General features: G+C 48.3%; 11 protein-coding genes across 11 annotated transcripts; 2 read left to right on the plus strand and 9 right to left on the minus strand.

Moving 5' to 3' along the window:
• Positions 1-308: 308 nt before the first annotated feature.
• Positions 309-1,609, minus strand: N7496_004310 (isomerase YbhE; the record flags this gene model as incomplete). Its single annotated transcript, XM_056697241.1, has 2 exons — positions 309-816; positions 882-1,609. The coding sequence occupies 2 exons, from the start codon at positions 1,607-1,609 to the stop codon at positions 309-311; spliced, it is 1,236 nt and encodes a 411-aa protein (XP_056559453.1).
• A 1,855-nt stretch (positions 1,610-3,464) lies between these two features.
• On the minus strand, positions 3,465-4,453 carry N7496_004311 (class II aldolase/adducin family protein; the record flags this gene model as incomplete). Its single annotated transcript, XM_056697242.1, has 3 exons — positions 3,465-3,701; positions 3,765-4,135; positions 4,204-4,453. 3 exons carry the CDS (start codon positions 4,451-4,453, stop codon positions 3,465-3,467), a joined length of 858 nt encoding a protein of 285 aa, XP_056559454.1.
• A 1,132-nt stretch (positions 4,454-5,585) lies between these two features.
• N7496_004312 (uncharacterized protein) lies at positions 5,586-6,311 on the minus strand (the record flags this gene model as incomplete). Its single annotated transcript, XM_056697243.1, has 1 exon — positions 5,586-6,311. One exon carries the CDS (start codon positions 6,309-6,311, stop codon positions 5,586-5,588), a length of 726 nt encoding a protein of 241 aa, XP_056559455.1.
• A 389-nt stretch (positions 6,312-6,700) lies between these two features.
• Positions 6,701-7,954, minus strand: N7496_004313 (fungal specific transcription factor domain-containing protein; the record flags this gene model as incomplete). The annotated part of the gene is made up of 1 exon (XM_056697244.1): positions 6,701-7,954. The coding sequence occupies one exon, from the start codon at positions 7,952-7,954 to the stop codon at positions 6,701-6,703; it is 1,254 nt and encodes a 417-aa protein (XP_056559456.1).
• N7496_004314 (Zn(II)2Cys6 transcription factor domain-containing protein) lies at positions 7,876-8,763 on the minus strand (the record flags this gene model as incomplete). Its single annotated transcript, XM_056697245.1, has 1 exon — positions 7,876-8,763. One exon carries the CDS (start codon positions 8,761-8,763, stop codon positions 7,876-7,878), a length of 888 nt encoding a protein of 295 aa, XP_056559457.1.
• Positions 8,764-9,345: 582 nt separating this feature from the next.
• Positions 9,346-10,450, plus strand: N7496_004315 (zinc-dependent alcohol dehydrogenase family protein; the record flags this gene model as incomplete). The annotated part of the gene is made up of 2 exons (XM_056697246.1): positions 9,346-9,859; positions 9,921-10,450. 2 exons carry the CDS (start codon positions 9,346-9,348, stop codon positions 10,448-10,450), a joined length of 1,044 nt encoding a protein of 347 aa, XP_056559458.1.
• A 710-nt stretch (positions 10,451-11,160) lies between these two features.
• N7496_004316 (NAD(P)-binding protein) lies at positions 11,161-12,512 on the minus strand (the record flags this gene model as incomplete). Its single annotated transcript, XM_056697247.1, has 5 exons — positions 11,161-11,287; positions 11,347-11,630; positions 11,725-11,804; positions 11,851-11,932; positions 11,985-12,512. Coding segments are annotated over 5 exons (1,101 nt in total), but the record flags the coding sequence as incomplete, so codon positions are not given.
• A 1,235-nt stretch (positions 12,513-13,747) lies between these two features.
• On the plus strand, positions 13,748-14,581 carry N7496_004317 (class I SAM-dependent methyltransferase; the record flags this gene model as incomplete). Its single annotated transcript, XM_056697248.1, has 1 exon — positions 13,748-14,581. One exon carries the CDS (start codon positions 13,748-13,750, stop codon positions 14,579-14,581), a length of 834 nt encoding a protein of 277 aa, XP_056559460.1.
• A 1,484-nt stretch (positions 14,582-16,065) lies between these two features.
• On the minus strand, positions 16,066-17,723 carry N7496_004318 (putative clock controled protein (Ccg-8); the record flags this gene model as incomplete). Its single annotated transcript, XM_056697249.1, has 2 exons — positions 16,066-17,285; positions 17,438-17,723. The coding sequence occupies 2 exons, from the start codon at positions 17,721-17,723 to the stop codon at positions 16,066-16,068; spliced, it is 1,506 nt and encodes a 501-aa protein (XP_056559461.1).
• A 3,335-nt stretch (positions 17,724-21,058) lies between these two features.
• Positions 21,059-24,940, minus strand: N7496_004319 (RNA dependent RNA polymerase; the record flags this gene model as incomplete). The annotated part of the gene is made up of 1 exon (XM_056697250.1): positions 21,059-24,940. One exon carries the CDS (start codon positions 24,938-24,940, stop codon positions 21,059-21,061), a length of 3,882 nt encoding a protein of 1,293 aa, XP_056559462.1.
• Positions 24,941-25,597: 657 nt separating this feature from the next.
• N7496_004320 (Amino acid/polyamine transporter I) lies at positions 25,598-27,452 on the minus strand (the record flags this gene model as incomplete). Its single annotated transcript, XM_056697251.1, has 5 exons — positions 25,598-26,828; positions 26,886-27,046; positions 27,100-27,106; positions 27,160-27,217; positions 27,269-27,452. The coding sequence occupies 5 exons, from the start codon at positions 27,450-27,452 to the stop codon at positions 25,598-25,600; spliced, it is 1,641 nt and encodes a 546-aa protein (XP_056559463.1).
• Positions 27,453-27,808: the final 356 nt, after the last annotated feature.

Here is a 27,808-nt window from a genome sequence, read left to right on the forward strand (position 1 = left end):
GCGACCCGTTTGGTCCCTCGTACCCCAACCCTATATCTTTAAAGCCACTGAGATGGTTATCTCCGCAAATTATCCGTTGTTCAGTACTCCGTGCACGTCTTGTTCCCATCACAGACAGGTACGGCTGCACCGGCACCGACACCAACTCCGGCGGCTACCTACCTAGGCGTGGGCTTAGTAATCTTAATTCCCGGCTGGGGTCCCTACGGCGGTCAGGCTTACGCACACTGGGGCCTTTATCAATCTGAAGAACTGTTTTCCGGAGCTTCATCGTATCATTCTATCATTCTTCGTCATTTACACGAAGATTAATCGTTTGCCTTGTAATCCCAGAGGACGCCCCAGATCTCGCCCTCAACCTCCACCTCTGCCACCTGTTCCTTGAACAAACCGCTTCCCAGATCTCTCTCAAGAATAGTCACTCTAGATCCCATCTGGATACCAACAGCTGCTAGGTTGCCCGCGCTGTTCAGATCATAGGCTCTAGCCAATGAACCACCCGCCGGTGCCGCCTGAACAAAGTCAAGTTTACCACCAAGATGTTGTCTGATCCTAAATGTGGAAATCGAGTCTGATGTTCCGCTGGGTGGATATTGCGCCGTGGTGCCATTGAAGCGAGCATCACGACGATTACTGACAATCAAGAAGTCACCGTCAGGGCTCAATCTCAATTCAGCCGTGATTCCCTTGCCACCAGTGTCGGGCTTGGAAACACCGGGCTCTAATGAAGAATATGTGCCATTCGGAAGCTCTGTAAACTGCAGCCCGCCGCGGTTGGGTAGATATTTCACGCGATATGCCGTGATCCCGCAACCTCTGCGCCGAGGTAGAGCATATAGCTTGCAATTCCATCTGGGAACATAATCGGATCTTGTGTAAACACACCATGTCGGGGCCCGGAGCCTGGGGTGGCGTTAAGAGCCGCCCTCTCTTCCAAAAGCAAGGTATGATCATCGATGGTGTACACGCGCACCTTGTCGGCCCCAAGATCAATCGCTAGCACATATTGCTCTAAGGGATCGGTGCGTGCCTCATGAACATGTGGAGCAGCCTGTCGGGCTCCGGCAGGTCCTTCTTTGGACATGGTGTATGTGAAGGTCTGCAGTGGTTTCATGGTGCCGTTTGCAGCAGTAATATCGTAGGTCTGAAGAGCACTCCTGGTGTAGTGCACCACTGCGAGGGCTTTGCCATTGGCGTAGAAGCCAGCGGAGGCACCATCGAGAAGACACTCGACACAGTCCAATTGAATTGGCGGCCCGGTACCATTTTTGGAGCTGGTACGATAGGCAGTAAGAGTTCCATTGCCTGTGGTGACCCCGTCCACAAGGTAAAGAAGGTTATTATGTTTATTCAAGGTCAACCAGGCTGGGTAGGTCGCGGGTGTCTTGAATGTATCGACAACAGAGAGATTATATTTCTTTTGAGGGGCGAAGCCAGCAAAGTAGCCATCTTCCGCGTATGCAGATGATCCGGTTGAGGCGAAGTAGTCATACGTCAGGGAAAGTACTGAAATGTTTCCCGAATAAGATGCCACATAGATATATTTGCCCTGTACGTTGTTGCAGAGGAGCAAAATCTGTAGCAGGATCGCAGTGAGAGAAAGATTCATGTTTGTTCCCGCAATGCAGCGCAAGCCGATATCAATGAGTTAACCTCGAGAAAAGGCTATAGCTGATGATTAAGAGAAATTTCATGAGTCTGAAGACATTGGCTTTTATAATATTCTATACCGTTGACCTCGAAGGTTAACAGCTTTTTGAGGAGAAATACTCATGACCATCTTTCCATCTTCGGTTGAATTTGTTTAAGCGACTGAGATTTTAGATGCAGTAGGAGGAATGATGGGTCAATCTGTAAAGATAATTGGCGTCATTGGAAATGTGGAATCCGCATCATATGCATATTCCCCACAAACTTCGGATCCCCTGAAGCTACCCCAAGGGGGCTGGTGTTGGTCTTACTCCATGGGGAAACCCTTACACCCGTTGACCACAACACACTTAGTGTCGGTTCGAATACAACAAATACCTCGTCACTCGAAGGGAGCATAAATCTTTGGGGTATGCGTTAATTACAGACTACTTAGTTAATTTTTATGTCCGGTAAGTTTGTAGAACGTCATAGATTAAAACTTGGAGGTGATTGTACCAAGACAAAAGCAAAACTATCTATTCTAACGAGGCTAGTAGCATGTATGAAAACAGGAAAGTAAATGAACTGGACTAAAGAGAACATGATAATCAGATATCAGAGGCAGGCTACTAATGTCAATAATCAGAACAATTGGACGGATGACGCAGTGTGGCTCTGATTTCTTTAGAAAGACAAGTAACTCGGCATTCTGTTTCTCCGTAGGCATTCACTGTGAATAATAGTGATTATCCGATATAACTCCCTCCGGCCCGTGTGTAGCATCAAAACCCGAAAGAATAGCCGAATTACAGTCATAGTGAACCCGTAGGTAAGGCGATCAATCTATCAGTTCAACAACACGGGCAGCTAGTAATAGGTTGATTCAGCTACAGGTAAAACCTGGTGACTACCCAGGAGCATCCTGATAACCGAACCCGGCGACACCCACAATAATTGCCCACATCCCGGATAAGGCCTTCCCCACAATGTGGGAATCCTGCCCCGTCTTAGCTTTCTCATTCCCAGTGCTTTTCTCATTCCCAGTGCTTTTCTCATTCCCAGTGCTTTTCTCATTCCCAGTTCTTTCTTCACCAAGGCTGCCAGATGAACCCAGTTGAGGAGAACGCCGCTAGTTGCAGCTCCAGCTGCATTATGGGCTATGTATCGAGAACATGCGATAAGATTTGTAATCAACTCCAGGTTGGGTTAATCCTTTCTCTCATTGGACGTCGTTCTTTTGGTTGCCTACGCTGGATGTTCGTCCCATTGCTCTCTGCCCCCCTTTTGAACATTAACCGCGAAACATATTATTTATGCTTTCATGACTTATAAAGTCTCCAAGCGGCTTGGAAAGTAAAATTAGTGTACACTGAACGGAAAATTGCCCACTAAGCTGCCAGAGAAGCAAAATACCACCAACCAGTTATGCAGATTATTGTTTCTATTACAGTAGTGCATTTGAAGTTTAACCGGCTTCAATTATATCCTGACACTCACAGCTGGATTTTATGGAGAAAGCCGAGTGGATGTATCACTGACTAATCTCAATTATCTAACAAGGCAATATTCTGGCCTATTTTGACGGAATAAGTTTAACAAAATATCTCCTGTAAATTTTACTGACCAAATTAGGACGCCGAGAGATTATTTTCTAACTGAAAGTCCAATGACTGACATGTCCTAATTGGTGTACTGACAAACTAGATTTACGTGCCTAGTACTCAACATGTACGCTCAACTAGAAGCTACTTCGAATATGCCTCAATAAATTTCCTATTTCGGATGCACTCAACTATTGTAATAATGACCAATTCTTCGATCATTCTGATCGATCACAAGAGAAAAGCACCATTCGTCTTCGCAACAATTTCATCATAATAAGATTGAAACGCAAGCCAACCTTTCTCTGGTCCCCCGACCTGTTTTGCTGTAAACTCAGCCTCCTCGTCATTGATGATTTTTTTCTTGTGTCCACTACCTCGCTCAGCCGCATCGACGAGGAGCTGAGCGTGGCATGTTTTGTCCAGGCTAATAAACCAGAACGCTGCCTCGTCAACTGTTTTCCCAACCTATATCATGGGTTAAACATCTAACCTCATTAATTATACCGAGTTGAGTATTTCTTGACTCACTGTAAGCAGGCCATGGTTTTGTAGAATTGCAGCCTTCCCGTTACCAAGGGCCCTAGAGATTCTCTTCCCCTCCTCTCGATCAAGCACGACGCCGCCAAATTCAGTATAGACCGAGTGGCTCTTGTAGAAACGGAGTGCGTCTTGAGTTATCATATCGAGCTCTCGACCGAAAGCGCTAAAGGCTTTCCCATGAACCGAATGAGCATGACAAGCCGCGTTCACCTCCGGTCGAGCTTTGTGTATCTCTGAGTGTATTGCAAAAGCGGCCCCATTAATCGGCTCATCGCCAATAACAACCTCGCCATCTTCATTGACGAGAATCAAGTCAGAGACTTTGATCAGCGAAAAATGCGTTGATAATGGGTTCAGCCCTGGAAATAATTGCATTAGAATCCTTCATTCCCCTGTATCCTTCCGGTAGATTACAAGAAATACATACAAAAATGATCAGTCAAGATCGGATCACGGACGGAAATATGTCCTGCAACCCCTTCATCGAACCCTTTATCGGCAAATATGCGAAAAGCAGCAGCAAGATGCTGCTTTCGGTAAACCCTTTCCTCGAGAAGCGTATCAAACTGAGGCTCTGTACGAATTCTGAGTTTTCGGCCATCTTTAGCTCGCCCAATGGCCCCAGTGGTGACATTGGTGCTATCCTCTTTGAGAAGAACGGTAGCAGAAGGAGACATAGTCGCTGAGAGGCAGGCCAAAAGAGTTCAATTTAGTCAATTTAGTCAATTTGTCGGAGAAAGCAGACGACCACTTAGACTTAGATCCCGGAGGCTAGGGTAATCGTAGAGCTTTAAACGAGGAAGAGAGCGTCACAAATATTATTCCTTGGCACTGGTAGCTTGTACTGGATAATTTTCCGAAAGGGAGTCGACCCCTCCGTGCTGATTGGTTTACCGAGGTAATTGTCAGTGATGTGTGGCCTTAAGGTTCATGTTTAGCCGGTGATCTGCGGAGTCGGGTGATCCTGGGCCACTCGAGGACGTGCGGCTAAATATCAGCTTTGAATATCAGCTCCGAAGGCACTGAGGATATGGGGCTGGGCGTACGGTAAATTAATAATCATATTAAGACATGATTATTTGACTGATCTTTCTGTTGATTTCTATCACTTCAATGACATTGGAAACCTGTCCCTTGAATATCTTGGTTTTGGGCCCACAAAGTGCATCTGCTGCTGGCTTGATGGATCATAATCATACTATGATGATACTGCAGATGGAAAACCGAAGTGCGCATATCATAGAACTCTGGATTAGATGATTGTGACCTCTTGGCCCTGGAAGTGAGGAGGGATGGTCGGTGATGGAGAGGCAATGAGCTTCTCCATTCTTCCAAAGAGCAATATAGATCCCTGATCCGTTCAAGCAATTTGGCATCGGATTGTCTTAGCGCACTGGGCGAGTATAGGACCCGGTATATGCGTGATTGAATAGAGGCTAACTGAACGTAGCTGCAGAGATACGATCCCGACAGTGGATCTCCGCGAATATGCGGCATTACGTCTGGCCCATTGACAGCTAGGGCAGAGTCGCTGGAGAATTCGAGGTCACATTGTGTTTCTTCGAGTCTAGGTGTCAGTCCCGTCACCAGACTGAGTCCTCTGTCACACACGTAAGTAACCCAGAACAAGTACCGGGCGTGGTAATTAGCGGCGGTTGGCGCGTCCCAGGCTATTGATGGAGAGATATGTCCGTTCAGGTGAGTTGCAAAACGTGATGCGGCGGACAGGAGATAATCGATAATATAGGCATCGCCTACGAGTCCTTGGGCGCATAGACACTAACAGAAATCGTCGTTAACTGGAGAATACTATGAAGACATGCATGAGCCTACCAGCAGTAAAAGTGCCTGCAGTCCATCTAGTGTAACCTTTTCATTGAAAACTTCGGGGAGAAGACGGTATGCCTCTCGCGCATAGTCAATGCTAGGTCTCGAGGAAAGTTTCTCGGTGTCTGGGATCGCTGTCATGGCGAGCGCATGAAAAGCGAAAATACAGGCTTTAGCGCTATTCCGGCCAGATGATTCTGCAGACACCTTTCCATGGTATGCAGCATCAATAGTGCTCTGCAGCAAAGACGGATCGATGATAGGGAAGAATACTCCGTAATCGGTCGATCGATAAAGATGTATCTCTTCCAGCAACACGCGAAGATCCGGCAGGTCAGGTTTACACGGCAGCCCTTGATCAGTAGGGTCCGTCACCAGAGATAACTGCCACCCTTGAACGTCGGCGCCAACTCGATCCAGGCAAAATTCTTGGCCCGTAGACGATTCGATCCAGTCTCGGCCACCTTGGGACAATACGGGCATGCCGTTCAGGATAAAAATATCTCCTAAATTCCGCCATGCAGATTGAGGATTTCCAGCAAATGCGTGAGGGGATTCGACTCCTGTTGGAGAAGATGGAGTTGGCAACGAAGGCCCATCAAGGCCAACTAGATGTTGCTCCGACCCAGAGTTGCCGCCCATGATGGGATCAGTCCCTGGGAGGTGGGGGAGATGGGTAGATTCTCCCTGGTGAATGTCGTCATGCATTAAGGGCGCGATCAAAGTTTCATTTATCCCTAGCTCGATTATCCGCTGAAAAGTACATGGTTGGTCGTGATGGTGGCACCAGTTACATCTTGGCTTCGCTAAATCACACCCAATCTAAGCATCAGAGTGTTAACTATGAAGATATTAATGTAACCATGATAGAAAATGATCAAGACCCTATGATACCTCTCTTGTAGAATAGGCGTCACAAGCGCGAGCAAAGCATGTAGAGCACGGCATGTAGATGATGTCGATTCATGGAATATATATATATTGTAAAGCACATACTGATGATTGCAGATACGGGCAGCATTTGTACATTCATTTTGAATTTTGAAACCTGCGTTATCTTGGAAGATGGAAAAGCTTGGTAAAATCTTCTGATTTTTTCACAGATTGTGTGGAGCAAAGAATTCCGCTGGGTCCAAAAATGCCTCGCTGACTTCATTACAGTAACTAGGCCATGCATCTAAATTGATCACATCAGTCCAGGGCCCAAATAAGTCTATGTTCCAGTCAGGCGTTGTATTGCCGTTACTTTCAGCGGTAGAATCCATCGTGTCACGTTGATGATTCTCGAGGAATCGCGGTTGGGTGGTTGGATCGGAAGATGAGGATGTGCTAGGAGTGAGTTGAGTGAAGTTCAAAACTTGAACTAGAGTATCAACTTTGGTGCACAGGTTCCGAGTCAGCGTAGCGGCTCTTGCTGCCGTAAAATTCTCGGTCCCAGCCGAGTCGAAAATCTCAAGGGCAAGATGGAGGTATTCTCTCGCTCGCGGACATCTGTGACAGTACGGATACGCGAGCATGAACCCAATTATCGTTATAACTGCGTTCCATAGGTACTGATATAGCTCGGAGAGACCATGGAGAATATCTTGACTTGTCATGATATGATGCGCAATTTTGATCATCGTCAAAGCGTGATTAAGTGCGGTTGCGGCATGGGCGTCTGCCTTCGGGGTAGATTTTGGAACGAGTGGGTTACTGGGGAATTGTATGAACACACGGTGGAGGCCGACCATCACATTGTGATACTGCAGCAATAATAGTGTGCTCAGTAAGTTGATAATTGGAGGCTGTTCTGAGTCTTGGGTTTCGACCGTAAGTGCCTCCGTGGGATCAGTTGGTAGGTCAGGAACATCGAAATGCATGTTTGCGAAGTCTTTCGCCCAAGGTAGCTCGTCGCACCATCTTCGTATGTGATGTAGCAAAGATGATAGATTACTTGCTCGCGATTCAATATGTGTTGGCTCAGTTGCTCCACTCGGAAGAGACGCTGAATAGCGATCAATGGAGTCATTCATAGCCAGTACAGCGGCTGTGAGACGAATGGACTCGGTGTGAAACAATAAGCCATTTGAGAAATGAACATCGGTCGGCTCTCTACCAGGTCTGAGGCACATCAAATCGTCGATATTAATGCTAACAGGTTTACCCACATGTCTCGAGCAGCGGAAATCAAGATTAATCAAGGTCCACCAGATGCGCCGAAACAGCTGACATTCCCTGTACCCGCCGGTTCGTGCATCCATATAGTTGAGAGACTGCGCAATGCGAAGACCTAGTCCGACCATGTTATATGCTGCTTGGTGGTATCCGACATCCAGGAGATACAGGGTAAGATAGCAGTAGCATTGCATCGTGGATATTGTTGGGTTTGCGAATGTAGCGAATTGGCTGATGGCCGAGAGGCAACGTTGAAAGTAAGGCATTCCAATTGTTGATTTTTTTCGGCGAAATTGAGGCCATCCGAGACCACAATCCTAGTTTGAAGTCCAGAGCAATGGATAGAATGCAAAGAGTACGCAATTATGGCATCTTGCAAAGGCGAGAAAACTCCATCGGCCTCCTTACCAAAGGTATTTAGGTCCTGCCGTTCAACTATTGGCATTCGTGGGTGAAAACGAGTCCGGAAAATTCTCATAAGCTGTTTCCTCTGCTCGGGTGATAGGTCGCATTCTGCCTGGTGTGTTTCCTGTACAATGCTAGGCGGGAACGGCGAAGTCTGGTCTAAGTGAGGGCCATCGGCAGATGGAATAGTGGTTGGTGAAGTTGGTGACAGACTCGAGCAAAAAGCGTTGATACGGGCAATGAATCCCATAATTGAGTCTGTTTTATGCGAAGTCCATGCCAGGTTTGCCGACGGCGACGGCGTTGGCACTAGAACTTCCTCGGGATGAGAATCAGTGATCGATGTATTGTTTTCCAGGGGCCTGGTTGCGGGCTGTCGATCCGCCTTGCCACTATGTCGCACTCTACTACTCCTCTGAGTATTGTTTGGTGGACGCGAGCGATGGCAGGTCACATCATTGGCCACACATTGGGGACATGGCGTGACGGCTTCACAGCGAACACGGTGCTCGCGGCAGAAGTCGCAGGCCTTAGAGATCTTGCGCCGACGTGCAGCAATCCCAAACCGTGGAAGTGTGGGCAATGTATTTTCGGGCATCTTGAATAATTGAACTAGTAAGAAGCAACGGAAGGGAAAACACCGGGCTACCGATGTTGAAAGGCAAACCGACGTTCAAAGCGAGGCATCAGATGGTCGGTGCGAAAAGTCACATTTCTCCGGATTCTCCGATTGGTTGATCTCATTCCATCAAAATCCCGTGGGTCCAAAGGGAGGATTACCTCTGGAGCGTATGACGTGAGTTTCGAAAGGTCTACTATCCGAAGCAAGAGACTCGTGATTATTAAATATTTCCTTTACCGAATAAAGGTTTTCGTTTCTTCATTGGTGGCTGAACGCATCGGAGTGATCAAAAAAAGTGGCAATTTCCCTTTGGTTCTACGAGGACGATCGGCGGGTGAGTGACAAGATGTATGGGATCTGGCCAATAGGAATCGCGGGAGTAGTTGACATGGAATAGCAGCAATTTGAACTCCTAACCCCCGTAGAGGATTTCAAAGCAATGATGTCTTTAGCATTGTCAGAAATAAATAGGAGAAAATATTCCAGTTTAAGTCCGTATGGGCAAGGCGATCATAGCGTTTACAGATCAATTGGATTCAACCCTTCGGATCTTTCACTATGCCTCAACACACTGTCTACCGGTTTCCCACCAGAAACGCCTTCGAGGACCTTGTTTGCTACCAAGAGGATATTCCAAGACCTCTCAACCACGAAGTCCTCATCAAAGTTCGTGCTGTGGCTCTCAACTCAAGAGATTGTCAAATTGCTACCTCGACTTATCCCTTTACGATCAAAGACAATGTCGTTCCAGGGTCCGACGCTGCCGGTGACATCGTGGAAGTGGGTGACTCGGTGACGGGATTTGCGAAAGACGACCGAGTTGTTGTATGCTTTGATCAAACCAGGCTATATGGACCGTCGACGCATCCCGTTGCCGGTCAATCTGGTGGTGGTGTGGATGGCGTGATGGCTCAATATATCACCCGCCCAGCATCTGCGGTCGTCAAAGTCCCACCCGAAGCTCCTCAGACATATAGTGAGCTTGCTACACTTGTGTGTACCGGAGTTACATCTTGGAATGCCCTCTATGGAAACAAGCCCTTGGTCCCAGGTCAGGTGGTCCTGGTTCAAGGTATGTAATAACATCATCACTCCACGCCTAATGTCTCACGCTCATTGAATCTCGAATTTAGGTACTGGTGGTACCTCCATGACTGCACTAGTTCTGGCCAAGGCAGCTGGAGCTACCACCATTGTTACTTCTTCCAGCGATGAAAAATTGAAATTCGTTAAAGAAAAGTATAACCCTGACTGGTGCATCAACTATTCCAAGACTCCCGACTGGGGTGCCGAAGCCATGAGGCTTACTGGAGGCAAAGGTGTCGACCATATCATTGAGATTGGCGGTGCTGGAACTATTAAAGAAAGTCTGGCTGCAGTCGCCCGTGGGGGTATTATCAGCATCATCGGCTATCTTGCCAAAGTCGACCCTAAGTCAACGGCAGATATACTGATTCTTGCTCTTGGCAAGGAAGCTGTTTTGCGTGGCCTTATTGTTGGTCCCAAGTGTATGCTGGAGGATTTAGTGGCTTTTACATCAAGAAGGCAACTGAGGTTCCACATTGAGAAGGAGTATGGGTTCACCCGGGATGAAGTTTTGGCTGCCTATCACGCGGTCGCTTCTGGGAAGAATATTGGGAAAATTTGCATTGTGGTCGAGTGATCGGTTTTGATTTTCTTTTAGGGGTGCTTGCCAACCGAGTCTATCAACATGTACCAAGTTTGTTTGTCGTTCGGCAACTCGGGCATTGCAGCCCTGCAGAATTTGAGGGCTTTTTAGTTCCAATGACCTTTTCTGTTTCCCTATATAAGCCAAATTCATTCAATCACTAAAATATCAGTCCTTCTTCCTTGGTCTAGTGGTCATGATTTCCGCTTGTCATTAACACCGATAAGCGCGGGAGACCGGGGTTCGATTCCCCGAGGGAGAGTTTCTTTTTGCATTCGAACTTTGAGCATGTCTTGCAATTTCCTTTTCTTTTTTTACCTATTCGGTCTTCATAAAACAAAGTTGACCCTGGTGGAACTGCGGGTGGGAACAAATGTTACCGACTGCGGCGGGCACGAAGAACCACTAGCGAAATGGCGATCGACAGATGGAGAGGGCTGAATTCTCTACTAAACAAGGAATTCCAGCAGTGGCTAACTGTTGTGCTCATGACGCTTGTAATAATTCTCACTGAGGCAAGGTTCACCTTTCTGTCTAAAATGATAAATAACCACTAGACGAATCAAGGATCGGCTATTACTCAACGACTTAAACACCGCGAAAGACTACAAGTAAACGGGTAGTTGACAAATTCTTTTCGGATGACACAAAATAACACCATTTCTGATTTCTACCCAATCGAAAGATGTCATCTACCGAATACCCAAATGCTTTGAATCCAGTGACTCGAGAATCAACTCAACCTCTTGGTCAAGGCTCTCGAGTATATGCTCAGGAGGGTACTGTGGATTCCAGCCCAAAGATTTCCCATTCTCTGCAGTATAAGTTGATCTTTAGGATGGGTGTTAGCATGGATGAGATAATAGCATTGAAGAGGATTCTATGCACACCTTCCACCAATCTTAACGATTACTGATGACGGAGAAACGTTTTGAGCCTTAGCAATCTTCTCGAGGGCCGCATCGTTCATCAACTCAACCCGCTCGTCGGCGATAACACCACGGCGGGCTAGAGCTTTTGCAATACCGGCATAGATATCATCCCAGGAAACCTTGCCAGACGATGCCAGATAGAATCCATTTTTGCCGTGGCCGGGATTCTTGTTCGTCAGGATAGCATCGAGTAGGGCAAAATACAGGGACACAGTGTCGAGTACGTGTGACACCGGCCAGATCTGAGTAAATATTAGTGCCACCCTCTAGATAACAATACCAAAAAGCGGGACGGGTATCTCTACTTGCCTGCCCTTTTTGATCAAATTCATAAACCTGGCCAGCTGCCTTTGCGGCGACCACAACATCCACGGTTTGGATAGAGATCTTGTTACCGAATCCTTCACCCTTTCCATCTAATGCTCATTAGATCGGCTTTTATTAAACGCCCGGAAGACTTACAAACGATGCAAGGAGAGAAAGCATAAATCTTTACTCCAAACTCGAGACCCGCCTCTACCACTGCGACGTTGGTATTGGTAGCCTATAATTTCACCATGAGTATTCACGACTAGATGCCCTTCTATGCTACATACCGTTTGTAACTCGGGGTATGGTGCCTTTTGTGCTTTGTGGATGTCAAAAAGTTGTGGGTCGTTATCCAACAAGTCTCGGTCGGTAGGAGAACCAGAAAGACTTGAGAATTGTTTGGTGCCGGTGGTCTGCAGCGATATTGTGAGAAATCTAATAAGAAACCACTCGCTAGAATGTGGAATACAAACATAAATAAAATGGGTTTCCTGGCCAGTTCGCTTCTTAGCCTCGGCGAGAGCTTTGATAAAGGGAATTTGGTGTTTCAGATAGTAGGCATCGATCAGATAGAGCACAATTGTGATGTTATTAGACACAATGGCATCTTTAACAGCGTTATCATCCTCTAGATCAATTTTCAGGGGCTCCGCATTGTAGAGTTTCCGAGTTGCCTCAGCTTGATCATCTGTTCGAACGAGACTGAAAAGCTTTCCACATTCGTGAAGTCTGGCCTCTTTCCATCGGGCTAAGAGGGTTCCACCTAGATAGCCAGAACCGCCAGTAAGGAGAATGTTACGCGACATAGTCAGCATATCGTGGGTGTCGGACTTGCACAATCGTAATGACAAAATTGAACAAGTGAGGGTGGCAGAGGAAGTTATGTACTCGGAGTATAGGCCCGATAGTATCCGTCACGCCGTGCAATGACTGTTATTAGTCATCCAACGAATGTTGCGAGGGCACACGGGCATCTGAGGCCTGTGTTCCACATTGGAATCGTATTTTCTAAGAGAAAAACGCATATATTCCCGCTTATTGTTATTGCAACGACTTGTCCATCAACATTGTTGATTCATCCAATCGGAGGGAGCGTGCAGTTAGTCGCTGAGAAATGGCGAGCTTCCAGGCATTCCTATTGGTTTAACTCTCCCCGATACCCCACTTTCTTCTTAGCCCGCCTTAACAACAGAACGAACATTACACTCTGATGCAAGAACATGGTAGACCGGTCGCTGAAAATGGCTACCTTCGACGACCGTGTAAATGTCGCTTTTCCGGACAAATTAGCCATTATGTAAGATGGAAATTTGGCTGACTTTTGCGTGGATATCAAGGATTCAAAAGTTATGCCGATCCCGCCCGATCTATTCTACCGAGACATAGTTCAACGCATCAAAGTGTAGACTATTTGGCAGATTTTAGGGGAATGAACCAAATCTCGGGCTACCTTTATGGATTTCAAAAATGGGTCTAAAGATCCAGTGAAGTTACTAGCGTAGTGGAAACACCTGGCGTGGGCGACAAGTCGCCCACAAGACTCTGTCTCTTTAACACAGCGTCAATTTGCTGCCGAGCCATTCTGTCGCTGGAAATCCTGAAGAAGCATTTGATGACTCTAAAGCAGCTATGCAAAAGCAAGCTGGTAATTCTGACAATATGGGTTATATGCTGCAGGTGAGGTCGGTCTCGGGTCTATACTCACGTACTGCTAGCAAGCTATTCAGCGCGTCCAGACCCATGTTCTCTCGATCGTACCAAGATATTCTGCTTCCTTTATTTCCGTCTGCCTTTCTCCTGTCAGATCATTGGAGTTTGGAATTCAGTAGCTACAGAACTCGACCTTTACTGGAGCGACATTGGCTTATGTTTTGGCGTAAGCATAAGGCGACCAAGAACCCGTATATTAGAGGGGTCCCCTCCGCTGATAATGTCTTCCCCCTCTTCTTTTTCATCCTTCTACCCTAATTTACATTATTGTGGTTAATTAAAAGACTTGTGTCCTCCAATTATTTTTCAATTTCATCTAGTGATAGTTGATAACTACGAGATGGCTGCTGCCCACACAATCCCACCTGCACAATTTTTTACCTCACTCGCCCAAAACTATGGCCGTCAAACTGGCAACTCAACTCGTGCCCTGTTCGCCGCGATTGTAGGGCGAATTGCACCAGCTATAACATCGTCTTCAGTGATCCATGACAATGCGGGTGGTGTCGGTACTGCCACTTCAGTGATCCTTGATAATCTCGCCCCCACCTCTTCGGATGACATCCCAGAAGTCTTGATTACCGACAACAACTCGGCAATGATTGCCGCGGCGAATGAGACCTTCAGAAACATTGGTTCCAAAATCACGGCAGTCGAAGCGGATTCTCAAGATCTGAGCAGCATCCCCGACGCCAAATTCACACACTCTATTGTCAACTTCTCGGTCTTTCTTTTCCCGGATGCGCTCCAAGCACTTCGTGAGATTCATCGCACTCTCCAACCTGACGGGGTTGCAGTGCTACTGACTTGGAAGCGATTTGGATTCGGCTCTACGGTTCACGTCGCGCAGAGTCTAGTTCGCCCTGATCTACCGCCGATACCAATCGCCGGGTCTCAGTTTATGAACCCGCGTGTATTGGCAGAGCTTGTTATCAAGGCTGGCTTCAGCGAGACAACGATGCATGTTAATCAAGATGGGACCGTAAGGAAAGATGAGGACCTTGAAGGAATGAGACAGTTCATGTTAGCAGATGTCTCCAAGATGGCGACAAAAGACTGGACAGAGGAAGAGAGGGGAAGATGGCCCGCGGCTATTAATGAGGCTATCCAGAGGGAAGTTGAGCAATATGGGGGTATTCAATTTGAGTCTTGGACTATAATTGCCCGTAAGTAGGCTAAGAACAAAGTTAGTAAGATAGTGTCACAAGATGCACCGATAATTGGAATCTGTTCTACATGAAACTGCAGCAGGGTCGGCATTCGTCTCATCATTATAACTTTCCTTCGGACTTTTTATTTACAATCCACGTAAATTAGGGATTTGCCTTGTGTTCTATACTAGGCTTCCATTGCCCTTTTTCTTGGTTTCATTGATTGCATGGCCAAGACTGCTAGGGATTATATCAGACTCGCGTTTATGAGAAAGTCATATTTTCAAGACTTAGCGTGACTCAGAGATACAGCTCTCAGCCATATCCAGATGTGCAGCACCAAGGATTCCATGCCGCTCCTGGTGCCAACTTAAACGAGTTTTGATTGTTAATCCATATCGTGTTTTCCATTTTCAGGTAGTTCTTAAATCCGCTGTACTTCCTCACAGCATAGTCAGAAACATGAAAGCACATCAAGAGTGCCACCTGTCTACTTCAGCTGGAGGTTATTTTGACTAAAGCCCAGGGAGGATCGATGACTATTTTCGAAAGCACTAGTAATACTTTCAAACAAGGCATGGTCTGTTTATGGGAAGAAGCGAAGGTAGAAGCTTCGGGAACGTTCGGATAGTCTGTGATGGAATTGCATGTAATTGACTATACCAGTTTGGAGACGAAATAGAGAGGGGAGATTCGGTGGAGAGATACCGAAAAACATCCATTACTTGTAGCTCAAGAGATCGAACACAGCCACCCAGTGCAACTGTGAATCTTAGCAATAACCAGACTCGCTCGTTGATACCAGTCTAACAAGTAGATTAAAACTCGCCTATTACTCGTACAAGCCAGCGGAATGACTCGTCATTAGTGTCTGCTAGAGCACCTAATCTTGCCGCCACTAGGGTGATACCTACCAAGCCAGCCACCATCTGTATCAGCAACACGGACCGTCTTTATCAATTTATCACCTTGCATGCTATTACCTAGCATCGGAGTGTTCACCCGGGTCTCATGACTATCCTTTCCGAAAACTGCGTACCTACCGTACATAACTGATTCATGAAGTGGCAATCCGGGGCCCCAACTGCGCAATATTGGTTCATACTATGTCATAATCCATACTTTGAAGCTTCAGAGTCACTTTTGGAAGGCGGAATCTATCATTATGGATTCAACCCAGACAGGGAGTCGATTGAATAATTCAAATCACTCCAAGCACCTCGCAATCCAGCTAAATTGCAAAATAGACCAGATACCAGATACACATATATAGAAACATGGAGATATAGAGAGGTATAAGGAGAGAAAAGAGACTGCGTTATATCAAGTGTCGAGTCTCCGAAAGGCTAAAAGGAAAGAGTGGTAAGGAACAGGTAAGGGATATCAATCATAAGAAACATCAAAGAAACCGTAAGGCCAAGAAAAGAAAACAGGCAGGGAAAGAAGCAATGGGAGAAAAATCAATGAAAGTATGAGGAAGTTCAACCCCTTCGATCTCAAATCCAGATCACGTCTTCTCCGTTCCAGTCATCTGCACATCCTCCTGGGGCGCTGACTGGGTGACAATGGGCTGCTTGACATCCGCACCGTACATCTGGGCGTCTGGCGGGGAAGGCATATTGTTTTGTTTCTCCGCATCCGGTGCGGCTTTGTTTTCGGGGCGCTTGCGTCCCAGGCGCTCACACCAGTGCTCAGCACTGACGAGGGTATCGTTGACCACACCGCTGACCTGGCCCAAGATGTCGAGGCCTTCATTAGCGAGAACCAAGATGCGGTGAGCACCGACGGTTGCATCGGAGGAGGCAGCAGGTGAGTCGGGAGGTGGTTGAGATGTGCTTGCCATCTGGAATCGGTGGGGAAGAGATGTGAGGTGTCGTCGGACCAGGTGTCGAGCATTCTCTGGCAGAGCACCCCCAGCGTACTTGGACACGACGTCGACCACTTGCTTCAACGTGGAGAGGACATCTGCCTTGACAGCTTGAATGCGTTGGGTCAAGAGAGAAGCGCTCTCAGAACGGTCCCCACTTTCGAGATCAGTCTGCGATTGCTGCTTGTGGTTCTCCCATTCCGTCATAGCATTCTGGAGTGCGACAATGGCTCGCCCAAGACGTCCATTCGCCCAGCGAAGCCAAGTTAGACAATACTGCAAGCTGCGCAACGACTCCTCGCTCATTGCGACTCCCAATCCCGACGTTGAGATAACTAGTCGACTTTGCCATGTTGGCGGTGTCTGTCTGCCGGGTTTCTCCTCGTAGCGGGGTGATCGCATCTCATCATATGGCGGCAGGGTTTCCGCCATAGATAGATCCGACGAACTACGAGTACGTGCCGGCGTCATCTCGTTCTCCTGTCCCTTTTCCTCGTCCACTTTTTGCGACCCAGCCTCACCGCTCACCTTGCGGCGCTTGCTGGAGGGCTTGGCCTCCGACCCGGATTCTCGCCGTTGCAATGCCCAGCGCAGACCACTCTCAACACCCGTCTTGCGACCGACCGTTCCAACTGTATTTGCGACTGGCGAACCAATGTTGCGCTCGATGAACTCAGCTCCAGACTTGAAACGGGCCGAGTACGATTTCGAGGTGGTGTAAGCGGAAACGGAGCCGTTGATAGCGGAGGAAATTAGCGGGTGAGAAGAAGTGAGTAGCGACAAGAGCGGCTCTGGCTGTGGTGGGTCTGGCGTTGCTGCTGGCAGTGTCTGTCGCGATACTCGTGGGGATTGACCAAAATCTAGAAGGATGAAGGATTAGCCGAGATGTCTTGTCTAGCGCCGAGGTTATTCTGGCGCCTGTAGTGACGACGGCAACGAGGTCGCAGCTCGACGGCTGATTTTTCCATGCCGAGTCGCAGAAGCTGGAGATAGACGGTGATTGTGAACATACCAGAGCGAAGACCTTCGAGGGCTTGAGCAGCCTCGAGGTCATCCATAGAGATCACGCTGGTAGCACGACGAGAACGATCGTCCGTGGTAGTCGTATCGAGATCCATCACGGCGGGATGGGCATTATGTAGGGCTGGTAGGTGTGGAGGATGTAGAGGTGGAGGAGCAGTCGTGCCTCCGATGGTGGTTGCCAGATAAGAAGAAGAAGCGGGCGGTTTATTCGGATTCGAGGAAGCCGGTGAGTCTGGGACAGTGGCGATGGGACCAGAAGGTTTATCGGCCTGCATGGCGGGACTTTTTCCGGGGAGTTGGAGTCTAACCAGAGACTACCAAAGAGCCAAAGGACTCCGTGAAACTGCCCAATCCTGCGATGCGCTTTGCACGTGAAAACCACCGTCGTAAGGCTTAGGTAAGCGTGGCAGTGGCACCTTCACATGTCGTCCCAACAAAAAAAAACCGACTTCATCCCAGGCCGAATCGACGCTTTTCATTCGATCCAGTCTGTTGATTCGGTGTTTTCGGTGGTTTGTGACTGCTAGTGCCACTGTCTCGTTCTTCCCCCCGCCTATCCCTACTTGTCCGAGTATGCCGGACGTCGCCGCACTGCATACTCCATACTATACTGGAACAGACTATCGCTAGTCTTGGTCTTATGCATGATTTCCCCTCCTGATACCCCGTACCTGGCTATACTTCATAACATTATGTTTGATTTGAAGATCAGTTTCCCGTGGAGAAGAAATAACGAGGAAGATCGCATCTGAACATCCCCCACGACGGCTAAACGAGCACGTCCTTTACCCGGGCGAGTCTGCCCCGTTGTATCACATGCCAGCGAATAGATGGGATATCCGACCTTTTCACGAGAGTAGAGGAACCATTTGCCGCAGTCCCTTCCCGAGAATTATCTACCTCCCTATTTAAGGTAGATTCGACTCGATACTGACTTGCTTTCTAAGTACCACTGGATCGATATACTCCGTACTGTAGTCACTCCGTACTTGATCAAGTATGCTCGACCACCACGCTAGGGGGAGCCCAGCGAGAAACCACCAACCGGGTTCGCATTCGTAAACCCGTCGGTATCTCAACATAATAAAGCTATCTCATAGGCGCCGAGCGCGCCACACGTTGGGGTGAGACCGCAAAAGTAATCAATCCATTGCCCAAAGAGCGCGCTAGCTTCGACAGCCCCCGATCGGCATGGACATGTGAAGTGGGGGTGTTTGCCTCGACAGACTGATCCCCTTGCGATTTGGCAGGCTTTTAGTACTGAAGTGTCTAGTGTAGCCTAAGCCTACTGTCAAGAATGGGTGGGTATCCCTGGTAATCGCCTGCTCAGCCTTTGAACCCCTGTGTCTTTTATATCGCATAGAGATTACACTAGTTTTATCGATAGGTAAGAAGCATTTCCAACCACATCTGCCCCCACACCTACCCCGACTAGTGGGTAAGGGTCGAGAAATAAGAGAGATTATTCGATAGACTAGGGGCCAGAACACTAGAATCGTAATTCAATTCGCAACCAATCGATTACCACAGAGATTATCTCATAAACCAGGAGGAACCCCTTTGGGACCCCTTGTACTAGAAGCGTATAGTAATTTTAAATTGTATGGATGTGTGCCTCGCCGCCTAATTCCACCACCACCACCACCAATTCAGCACGTAATAAGCTTCTACGCTCTGCAACAATACTCCTTCACCACTCTACCTCGCGCGCCCTCCCCCTCCCCCTTTTCCTTTAATTAGCCCATTCTGTTCCTTTGTACTCCGGGAACAGCCCTAATGGTTGCCATGAAGTTGTAATGATGAAGCTGAGGCAGATAATCAGGGGACGAACGGGCCAATACACCCTCACTAAGCGACTTCACGAGAGTGTCTGGCTTGCTACGTATGTTCTCTTAGTAGTCTATTCGAGGATAACCTTTTAACTGCTAGAGCACACAGGAACCAAAAAAATCACAGCGTCATCGTCAAAAGTGCCAACCATTTTCGTATTCATAACGAAAGAGACGTTCTGCTACGCTTTCAGCGCAAAACTCCGCTTTTACGGCCCCTACTAGACGAAATCCAGGACCCTGCTTCTCCGCCAGCGATTGTCTTAAAATATCTAGACGATGATATCTTACAGGCATCTAACATCAAGCGTCTCGCCCGTGCAGAGGTAAAGTACGTCGCTCGACGTGTATTAGAGGCGTTATCTGTTCTTCACCAAGAAGGATTTGTTCATACGGGTAAACTTTTAGTAATTAACATGTTAAATAACTATCACTGACTTATTAATATACAGACATCAAGCTAAGTAATGTGTTGGTAAACTACGGAATAGGTGATTCTAGGTTTAAGGAGGTCTAATTAGCAGACTTCGAAAGCACGGTGTACTTAGATTCTGCTCACGCTCGTGATGGAGACTCCATCGGGACTCCGATTTTCAGAAGCCCAGAGGCTCATTTACAGATGAGATGGGATATAGCCACTGATATATGGTCTTTCGGCGCAATGGTAAGCCACCGAGCAAGCTTCTTCTGCCTACCTTGACCTAACCGGTATATAGCTCACAAGCCTACTCTATGGGGAGGGCTTCCACATTTTTAAACCTGACGTCCCTATGGATCACGAAGATTATGATCTGAAGATCCTGATGAAACATCATCAGTGTTTCGGACCGTTCCCCGCTTCATACGATGAAATAGCAAGCCAAGACCGACGGGCCGTTCTGATTTGGGTCATGCAAAAATACCCTTCGAGCACTATGAGGCCTTTTCATCTCACGACCTCACGAGAGATATGTAATGAAGATAAGCAGTTTGTACTTAAGGTCATGAAACTTGACCCGAGAGATCGGCCTTCTGCCCAGGAACTATTAAAAGATAGCCGGTTTGCTTCAGAGCAATGACCCTGTATTGGAAAGATATTTAGTTGACATCCATAATCTTGAAACAATACCACGCGGTACATAGGCCGCCTGCTCTTCCAATATTAGTCGAGGGCTCTGAATGTGTCTTTCCAAACCGGGGACATAACAGAAGAGCTTGTACGGATTCGTCTTCTACGGAGAAGATGAATGGAAATTTTCAAGAGGGAAGACCGTTAGAGATGAGCAGGAAAGGGTTTGAAAATTGAATAACAGGTGATGTTGGAAACGGTTGGAGAATGGAGTAAGGACGTTAGTGACTTTAGTCTGTTAAGCTAGTGGATATAGCCAAAAGGACGACCTTAGTCTTTCTCGACGTATAGTTAGCTCTGTTTCTCTTACCCTTATTGGTGGATGATTATTGTCGTATTACGGTTCCACCACTATTTGTGTATTTGTGAATTGTGCCCCGTTCACTTCTAGCACATGCGATACTCGCCACGACTGTGTCGATCAGTTATCCCGCGCCGATCAATAGCTAGAGCTGAGATGTGTAAAATTTCTAAATGAGGGAGGTGGTAACGAACTCGGAATATTTAATGTGTTCTTCACATGTGCACCTGCATCTTGGATTGTACATGTGTTTCTAGCTACACATCTTCATATGCCACTGTCCCTTCTCACAGGCCCAACTAAATCAAAACAATACAAGGGTATCATTAACCAACAAACCAAAAACCAAAGAGACAAGTAATCTCCAATCCCTCACTCCACCGACATCCCATCATCCAATTCATCAAAGTACTTCGCATCCTGACTCATCAAAACCGCCTCCAAAATAGCATCCTCCCCTTCATACTGACTATCCTCAACCTCGGCATTATGCACAAGTAATTCACCCGCGACAAGGCGCCATGCCATCTTCTGGTTAACCCGCAAACAGGCCACAACTTCATTAGTGATAGTTCGAGATGGAACGGTAGAAGCCTTCAATTGGCACAGTGTATCACCGAAGGCCTGGAACGGGAAGAATGAGTTTCTGTGTCGTCGGTAGGCACATGAAGCAAGTAGACAGCGCCATTTGTAGGCGCTTTGCCGCCATGTATGCGCCAGAGGATGAGATCCTACTTCTGGGGGTGACAAGGCTCGGGCGCTTTCGGTTGTTTGCCGGATTCGAATGCTGTAGGGTATTTCGTCCTTTTTCATAGTTATCCAGTCTCTGTGTAGTCTTTCGATGGATTGGGCGACTTGGTCTAGAACGAGGGTAAGATCGCCGCCGGATTCCTGGTCAATCTTGGCTGCTTCTGAAGCCTCGATCCACGGGCGAAGTAAATCGCCGTCTACCTCGTCAGACGACTGTGATTCGGGGAACCGTTTCTCAAGTTCAGCCAGGATTTTGTATCGCTCCTTTGAGACAACTTGGAACTTGAGGTAATCGATGATATTGTTCAACTTTGGCATTTTGTCCGAATCTCGGTACGCGGGAGGAGGTCGTCCACGTGGACTGATCTTCTTGCGGAATACATGCCATGCCTGCTCCGAGAGATGAACGCCGCCTTTCCGTCCATCAACCAGATGACTGAGTAGACAGGCAAGCTCTTTCGCCTGGGGGCAATCGAGGGATTGATGGTAAGCAATTCTCTCATGCTCAACGGTGCATCGTCCGAGATTCGACACTGTAAGATTGAACTCGAAGGCACCCTGTAGAAATTCCTCGGTAGAATGTACCTCGGACATAGGGATGGAGTACTTCGTCAGACCAAAGTGATCAAACGGGAAGGTTTCCGTCGGCATCTTGGAATTCCGAAAACCCTGCACAATCTTCGGGTCCCAGCAGATCCACGGCGTATCGCCATCGTAGTCACCACCGGAAAGCATATCAGCCAGGGGTTGATCTCCTTTCGTGGGGAAAACAATAACATCTTTGAAATGACGAAGCTCGCTTTTCCAAACTGCCCGACGTCGCTGGATATCAGACGGAACATGAGCGGGAAGTCGGCCGACAAGAACATCCATACCCTCTAGTAGGTTATCTTCAAACTGGCCATCAGGATCCTTCCAATTCTTGGAGAATCCAAAATGAACCTCATCCGGTTCGAGAACTTCGTACGGATCAGCGATGCAAAAGGCATACGTCGAAAGTGGAACTTGGATATGAAGGTCCTCCGTATACCGACCAAGAAGATCACTCAAGAAGTAACGCAGACGTTTGCGCAGAGGGTAGAATGTCTGTGGAGCGAAACCCGCCTCGCACAAGTGCATGATGAATTCAGCATCATTAGCCACCCACTGATCCAGCTGTCGGGCTTTGTTGGCTACATTTTCACCAGAGGGCCGTAGATCCTGAAGTAAAGCCCGGCAAGCAACGTTGCTGTTGCGATCGAGCACATCCGCCAGTTTCTCAAACGGTTCCCGAATGCTCTTTCTTGTTAACTCGGCAACGTAGTTTCGGCAATTTCCCCCATGTGCGAGAACAGTCAAGAGTTGGATGTTTAGATCAACGGGGTTCAATGGTTTGGACCACTTGACAACCTCGAATGTCAATTGCTCAGGGTCAAACGATTCACTCCAATCTTGAGGATGTGGGTGGATCTTCAATTGAGTATCGGATATCTGGATCCAGATATCGTTGCCCTCGCCCTCGCTGAAACTGCGAAGGGAGGATGCATGTCTATCCACCATCCAAAGTCCCTTAGCTCCGGCAATACGTCCTTGGAATGCACTCGGAGTGGCACCGGTGATGCCAAGTTTATCACAGATGGCATTCGCCAGACCTCTGGACATCAGTGCACAACCGTCATTCATTTGAAGTTTTCGCGAGGGGTCATCTCTCAGACGGACCACTTGAGACGGTCTCAGAGTCACAGAGGCAAATGTCTTGGACAGGCCCAGGGAGATACGCTGGAAGAGCTTACAGTTGCTCTGACCACTGTTTGCTGCAGAGGACATGTGCCACTCAAGCAAATTATCCACACTCATTGGAGAATGAGAATCGCTCTTCTGGAGCGGAGGTGCAATAGGATTCATTCGGAGACGGCTGTGAATAAAATCCATTCCGTCCACAGCAAAGAAGTCGATGCGAAAATGGGGGTCCTTTCTATCTTTGCCCTTGGACTTTCCCTGTTCCACGAAGAATGGCCTCCAAGTTCGGCCTAGACATTTATGGTCATGACGGGTAAGCCAGAAAGCGATACTTTCTCGAAGCACGCTTGGATGGTCGAGGAACTGGAGATACTTTGGTGGCCGAGCCGGGGCCGGCAGGGTAAGTGTCATGAACCTATCCGACCCAAATCTCCGATGAAATCGACACGTCTTGTCCGTTTTCAAGGGACCGAAGTTCAATTTGAGAATTCCAGGCTCGGATTCCGAGCACCACTCGAGATTGCCGGACATGATGACCACCTCGGAAGCTTTCTCAGTCTTGAACTCGTCCACGGCTGCATCCCAAGCCTTGGATGGTGATCGCTCTGGGACTGGACGAGCACAGCGCTGGGTATGGTTGAGGGTAATCCACTCCCAGAATGAATCCTGGCTCGCAAACGGAGCTTTATCACCCTTGAGCATATTCTTAAGAGGAACATTCCACGCTCGCCCGACCCGCTCCAATTCATACCGGAATCGCAAGGGGATCTTCTCGCTGAGCGTTTGCTCGAATGAGAAAGGTCCATGCCGAAGAAGATTATCAACGAGGTTATCACGTATCGCGCTCTTTTCGTCCTGCTCTTCCACATCGGTCATGGTTTGATCTTCGAAGCTCGCGTCCATGGTTCGCTCCATCCAGCCTACTACGGAATCTGTGTAGCTTGATTGAGTCGCAAGTGGCTCCGTGATATCCGTATCAAAAGACCGATTCAATCGAGATGTAAAGACCGACGAAACCGAGGTGGTTGTCATAAAGCTTGTGGCGAGTTCTTCCCTGGTAGGCACCGCATCATACCGCTTGATAGGGTCCCTGCGGGGAGCAGGCTGGGATGCAGTCAACCTCTCAACGAAGCTGGAGGGCGGTCTCATCCTCTCGAATCGAGCATCAGGAGCGGCGAATTCAAGACCATCCAACTCATTCACTCCATCCTGCATAGCCAACTCGAGTTTCGTCAAGTCAAGGCCAGGCGATCGGACAGGCCCGGCTGCTTTCGTGGGCGAGTTAGGCGCGGTGTGAAACTCGTCATCTCCATCATCCTCTGCTTCAAATAATCTCCGCTTCTTAGGTGAACCCGACTGCGCAGATTGATCTGTCGAACTCTCCGAGACACGTTTCGCCCTCAACGTCCCACCATCCGCTTCCCAGATCTCATCTTCGACTAGTTTCTGCAAATACTCCAGTCTCTTATTTCTCTCCTGGTCGCTCAGAATCGTAGGCTCTTCGCTGCGTTTGCGTCTGGCTCGTGTCGCGTGCGCACTCGGACGGGGCTGACTCTGCCCGTCCACCCATTCGGCGAATCCATGGATCAAGCGATCGAGGCCGGGGCGGCGCTGGTAGTACAGTCTCTTGATACCCTTGTATGCCCGCCAGCGAAGCGAGGTTTGGGTTTCCAGAGCTGATGGGGAAGAAATCTTCGGATTGGGAATTTCAAGACCATAGAGGTGATTCAAATTGTCGATGAAGGGGCCGACATTCTGGCGGGGATGCTGTGGGGTGATTGGCATCTTCACGGTCGGGAAAGCCAAATGCTGACGGGGGGACCGTGAGCCCAGTCAGACTGGAAGTCAAAGAAGTCTTTGACTCTAGAAAGAGAGTTCAAGTCTAGAATGAGAAGAAAACATTCGAGTGAAGATTCAATTCAGTCCTGTCCTTTTCTTATCAGTCTCAAGAGTCGCAAACAATTCCAGCGCGGGGTGTAAACACACTGCCAGTCTGGACTTTCTCGAGAGCCCAGCAAACGCGCCATTTTCTGGGCCACTCGTGTCCGCATAAGCAAAGCGAACAGTTCCAGCTGCAGAAAAAGCAATTATGACAGCCACTGTTCGTTGTCAATTTCCCCGCGCGCAGGGGTACAGGGCTGGTCAAAGAAATGAAATTGATAGCTTTAGCGGGCCGTCGGGCGTCGTTGCTTAGCGCCCGCAGACCCACCAGGCTGCAAGTTGATCACCACCGATTGATGCGCAGCTAAGGGGCACACGGATGATTAGACGAAGCGACCGGGAATGAATAATTAAGGATAGGAGCGACTGAATCGAGTAATTGTTAAAACTAGGCTGCATTAACCCCAACGGACATCTATAGAACCCATGCTGGCGATAGATGTCCATCCGCGAGTCCCGACTCCATGACCACGCAAATTCCCTTCTTTTCCCACTCCATGTTCATGATTCAATCCCTCGTCCACTATCAGCTTGTTTATCGGACCAGAAATCAGCATTCTTTGGATCGATATGCTTGCTCTTCAAGATAACCTTGTGCCCAACATACAAAGCAAAGTAGAGCGGAACCCCAGCATACGCAGCCAGGAATTTGGGCGCATCGAACTTAGTCTTCGAATTCCGAATATGAAGTGAATTGAAAATCATAGTCGAAGAAATGAACACGCAAAGTGCCAGAGCAAGCCAAGTCCCCGCAAGGCCAAAGCGCGCTTTGAATACCAGCATATCGTCAGAGATCCCTTGTGCCTTGCGTGCCCGCACAAAGCAGATGTGGGTGATAAGAATGGACATCCATGTCAAGAGACCTAGCATCGTGACCAGATCCAAGAAGTATGCAAAGACCATGCAGGAGTCTTTGGAGACATTCAGGTAGGCCAAGGTGGACACGGATGCGGATACGGCCAGTGCGTAGACGGGGACTTCGTTTTTATTCACACGGGATAGGAACTTGGGCGCGCGATGTCGGAGGGCCAAATCGGAGAGTGCTTTCGTAGCCAGATACAAATCGTAGGTTGCGATAGAGAGAATGAATAACAATATACATGCATTCAACATGTGAGGTAGAACGGCGATCTCGACCTGGATCAGTGCGGCCACGAATGGAGAGGCGGCTACCTTTCCCTCGGGGCTGTTATAGGAAGGCAACTCGGCCCTATTATCTGGAAGGACCATGCCGAGGAGAGTTATACCGAGAAGGTGAAAGACCAGAATCCGATAAAAGGTATGCTTGATGGCACGATTCATGACGGGGGGTACGTTCGGCGACCGAGCAAGGATACCAGATCTCTCGCTGCCAATATACGCAAACGTAGCAGAGGACATGGCCCCACAGGTAGTGAAGAAAATCTCTAACATGTTGGTGTCGGAATGATCAAAGGGAACTGGGAGTAGCCAGTTTCGAAACCGCTCTGGACGGTGACCTGATACGCCTCCAAACACGAGCACAAGGGACAGGATCATGAGGCCGCCCATGACGACAAGTTTGAATCCCGAAACGTAGAATTCAATCTGACTTGGCAGGCCATGGCGGAGATAGTTGAGAGTTATAATGATCAAAAGAAAGATAGTGATCCACACCCCAGCATTGACTTGACCAGGGGGCAGCCATAACTTCATCACAAGGGCGGCGGCTGTCAACTGATTCGGGGTGATCATAGCGTACTTGAGCCAGTATCTATTAAGAACCAGTCAGTAGACGGGATATGCAATGGCAAATGCAGAATGAACTTACATCCAACCCAGTGTAAACCCCAGCGCTGGATCACAAAAGCGAAACGCCTGATCCGCCACGGTGGATGGTTTCGGCAGCCATGCAGCAACTTCTCCCAACGCAGACAGAACAAGGAAGACTGCGAATCCGACGAGCGTATACGATATCATCATGGCCGCTGGCTATCCTCTAATGTCAATGATCAAGCCCACTCGTAGGGAGAATGCACACTTACGCCGCTCCTGGGTAGAAAGTAAGCATATGCAGTTCACGAAACGAATGGAGGACAACGTACATGGCCAACGTTCTTCCACTGCCGACCATCAATCCTGTGCCAATAGCGGACCCGATGCCTATCGATCGAGATTAATGGACCGATTATGTGAAACGGAGGAGCGACGAACTGATGAGCCCTGCTTGTCGCGGTGTCACCGCTCCAAAGATCTCCGTGAACCCGGTTGCAACATCCTTCGGCTTCTCCGATGGACTTTCTGCTGCTGTCGTCGTCACGGCACTTGAGCTCGTGACCTGCCCCTGGGAGACAGTTGAGGAACGATTTCGACGTCGTGGGTGCTGAGAGTCCTCCATTTGAATAGAATTTCGAGCATTGGATAGCGAAGTATGTCAAGAAACGAATCTTCCTAGAAGAGTAAGATGACCGACCCGTGGCGGTCGTAGTTAATAGATGAAACGGAAAGAACGAGTACGAGGAAGGCGCCAGCCCGGCAGTAAATCGGGAAATATCCATGAATCGGCAATTGTTCTTTCTTCTATATGCAAGGAGAATCCGCTCCGTAGAGGCGGATCAAAACTCAAAGTGCGTATGAAACAGTGCAACCCAAAATAACACACAAAACCATGTCCGGTGGAATGCCGGCAACTCTATCATAGCCAATGCACATCATCCCCTATGGAATGATGCTCCGTGGCCAACGTCTATGATT

The sequence above is a fragment of the Penicillium cataractarum genome, assembly GCF_028827025.1.
Source record: "Penicillium cataractarum strain IBT 29864 chromosome Unknown utg000002l, whole genome shotgun sequence".
Taxonomy (NCBI): Eukaryota; Fungi; Ascomycota; class Eurotiomycetes; order Eurotiales; family Aspergillaceae; genus Penicillium; species Penicillium cataractarum.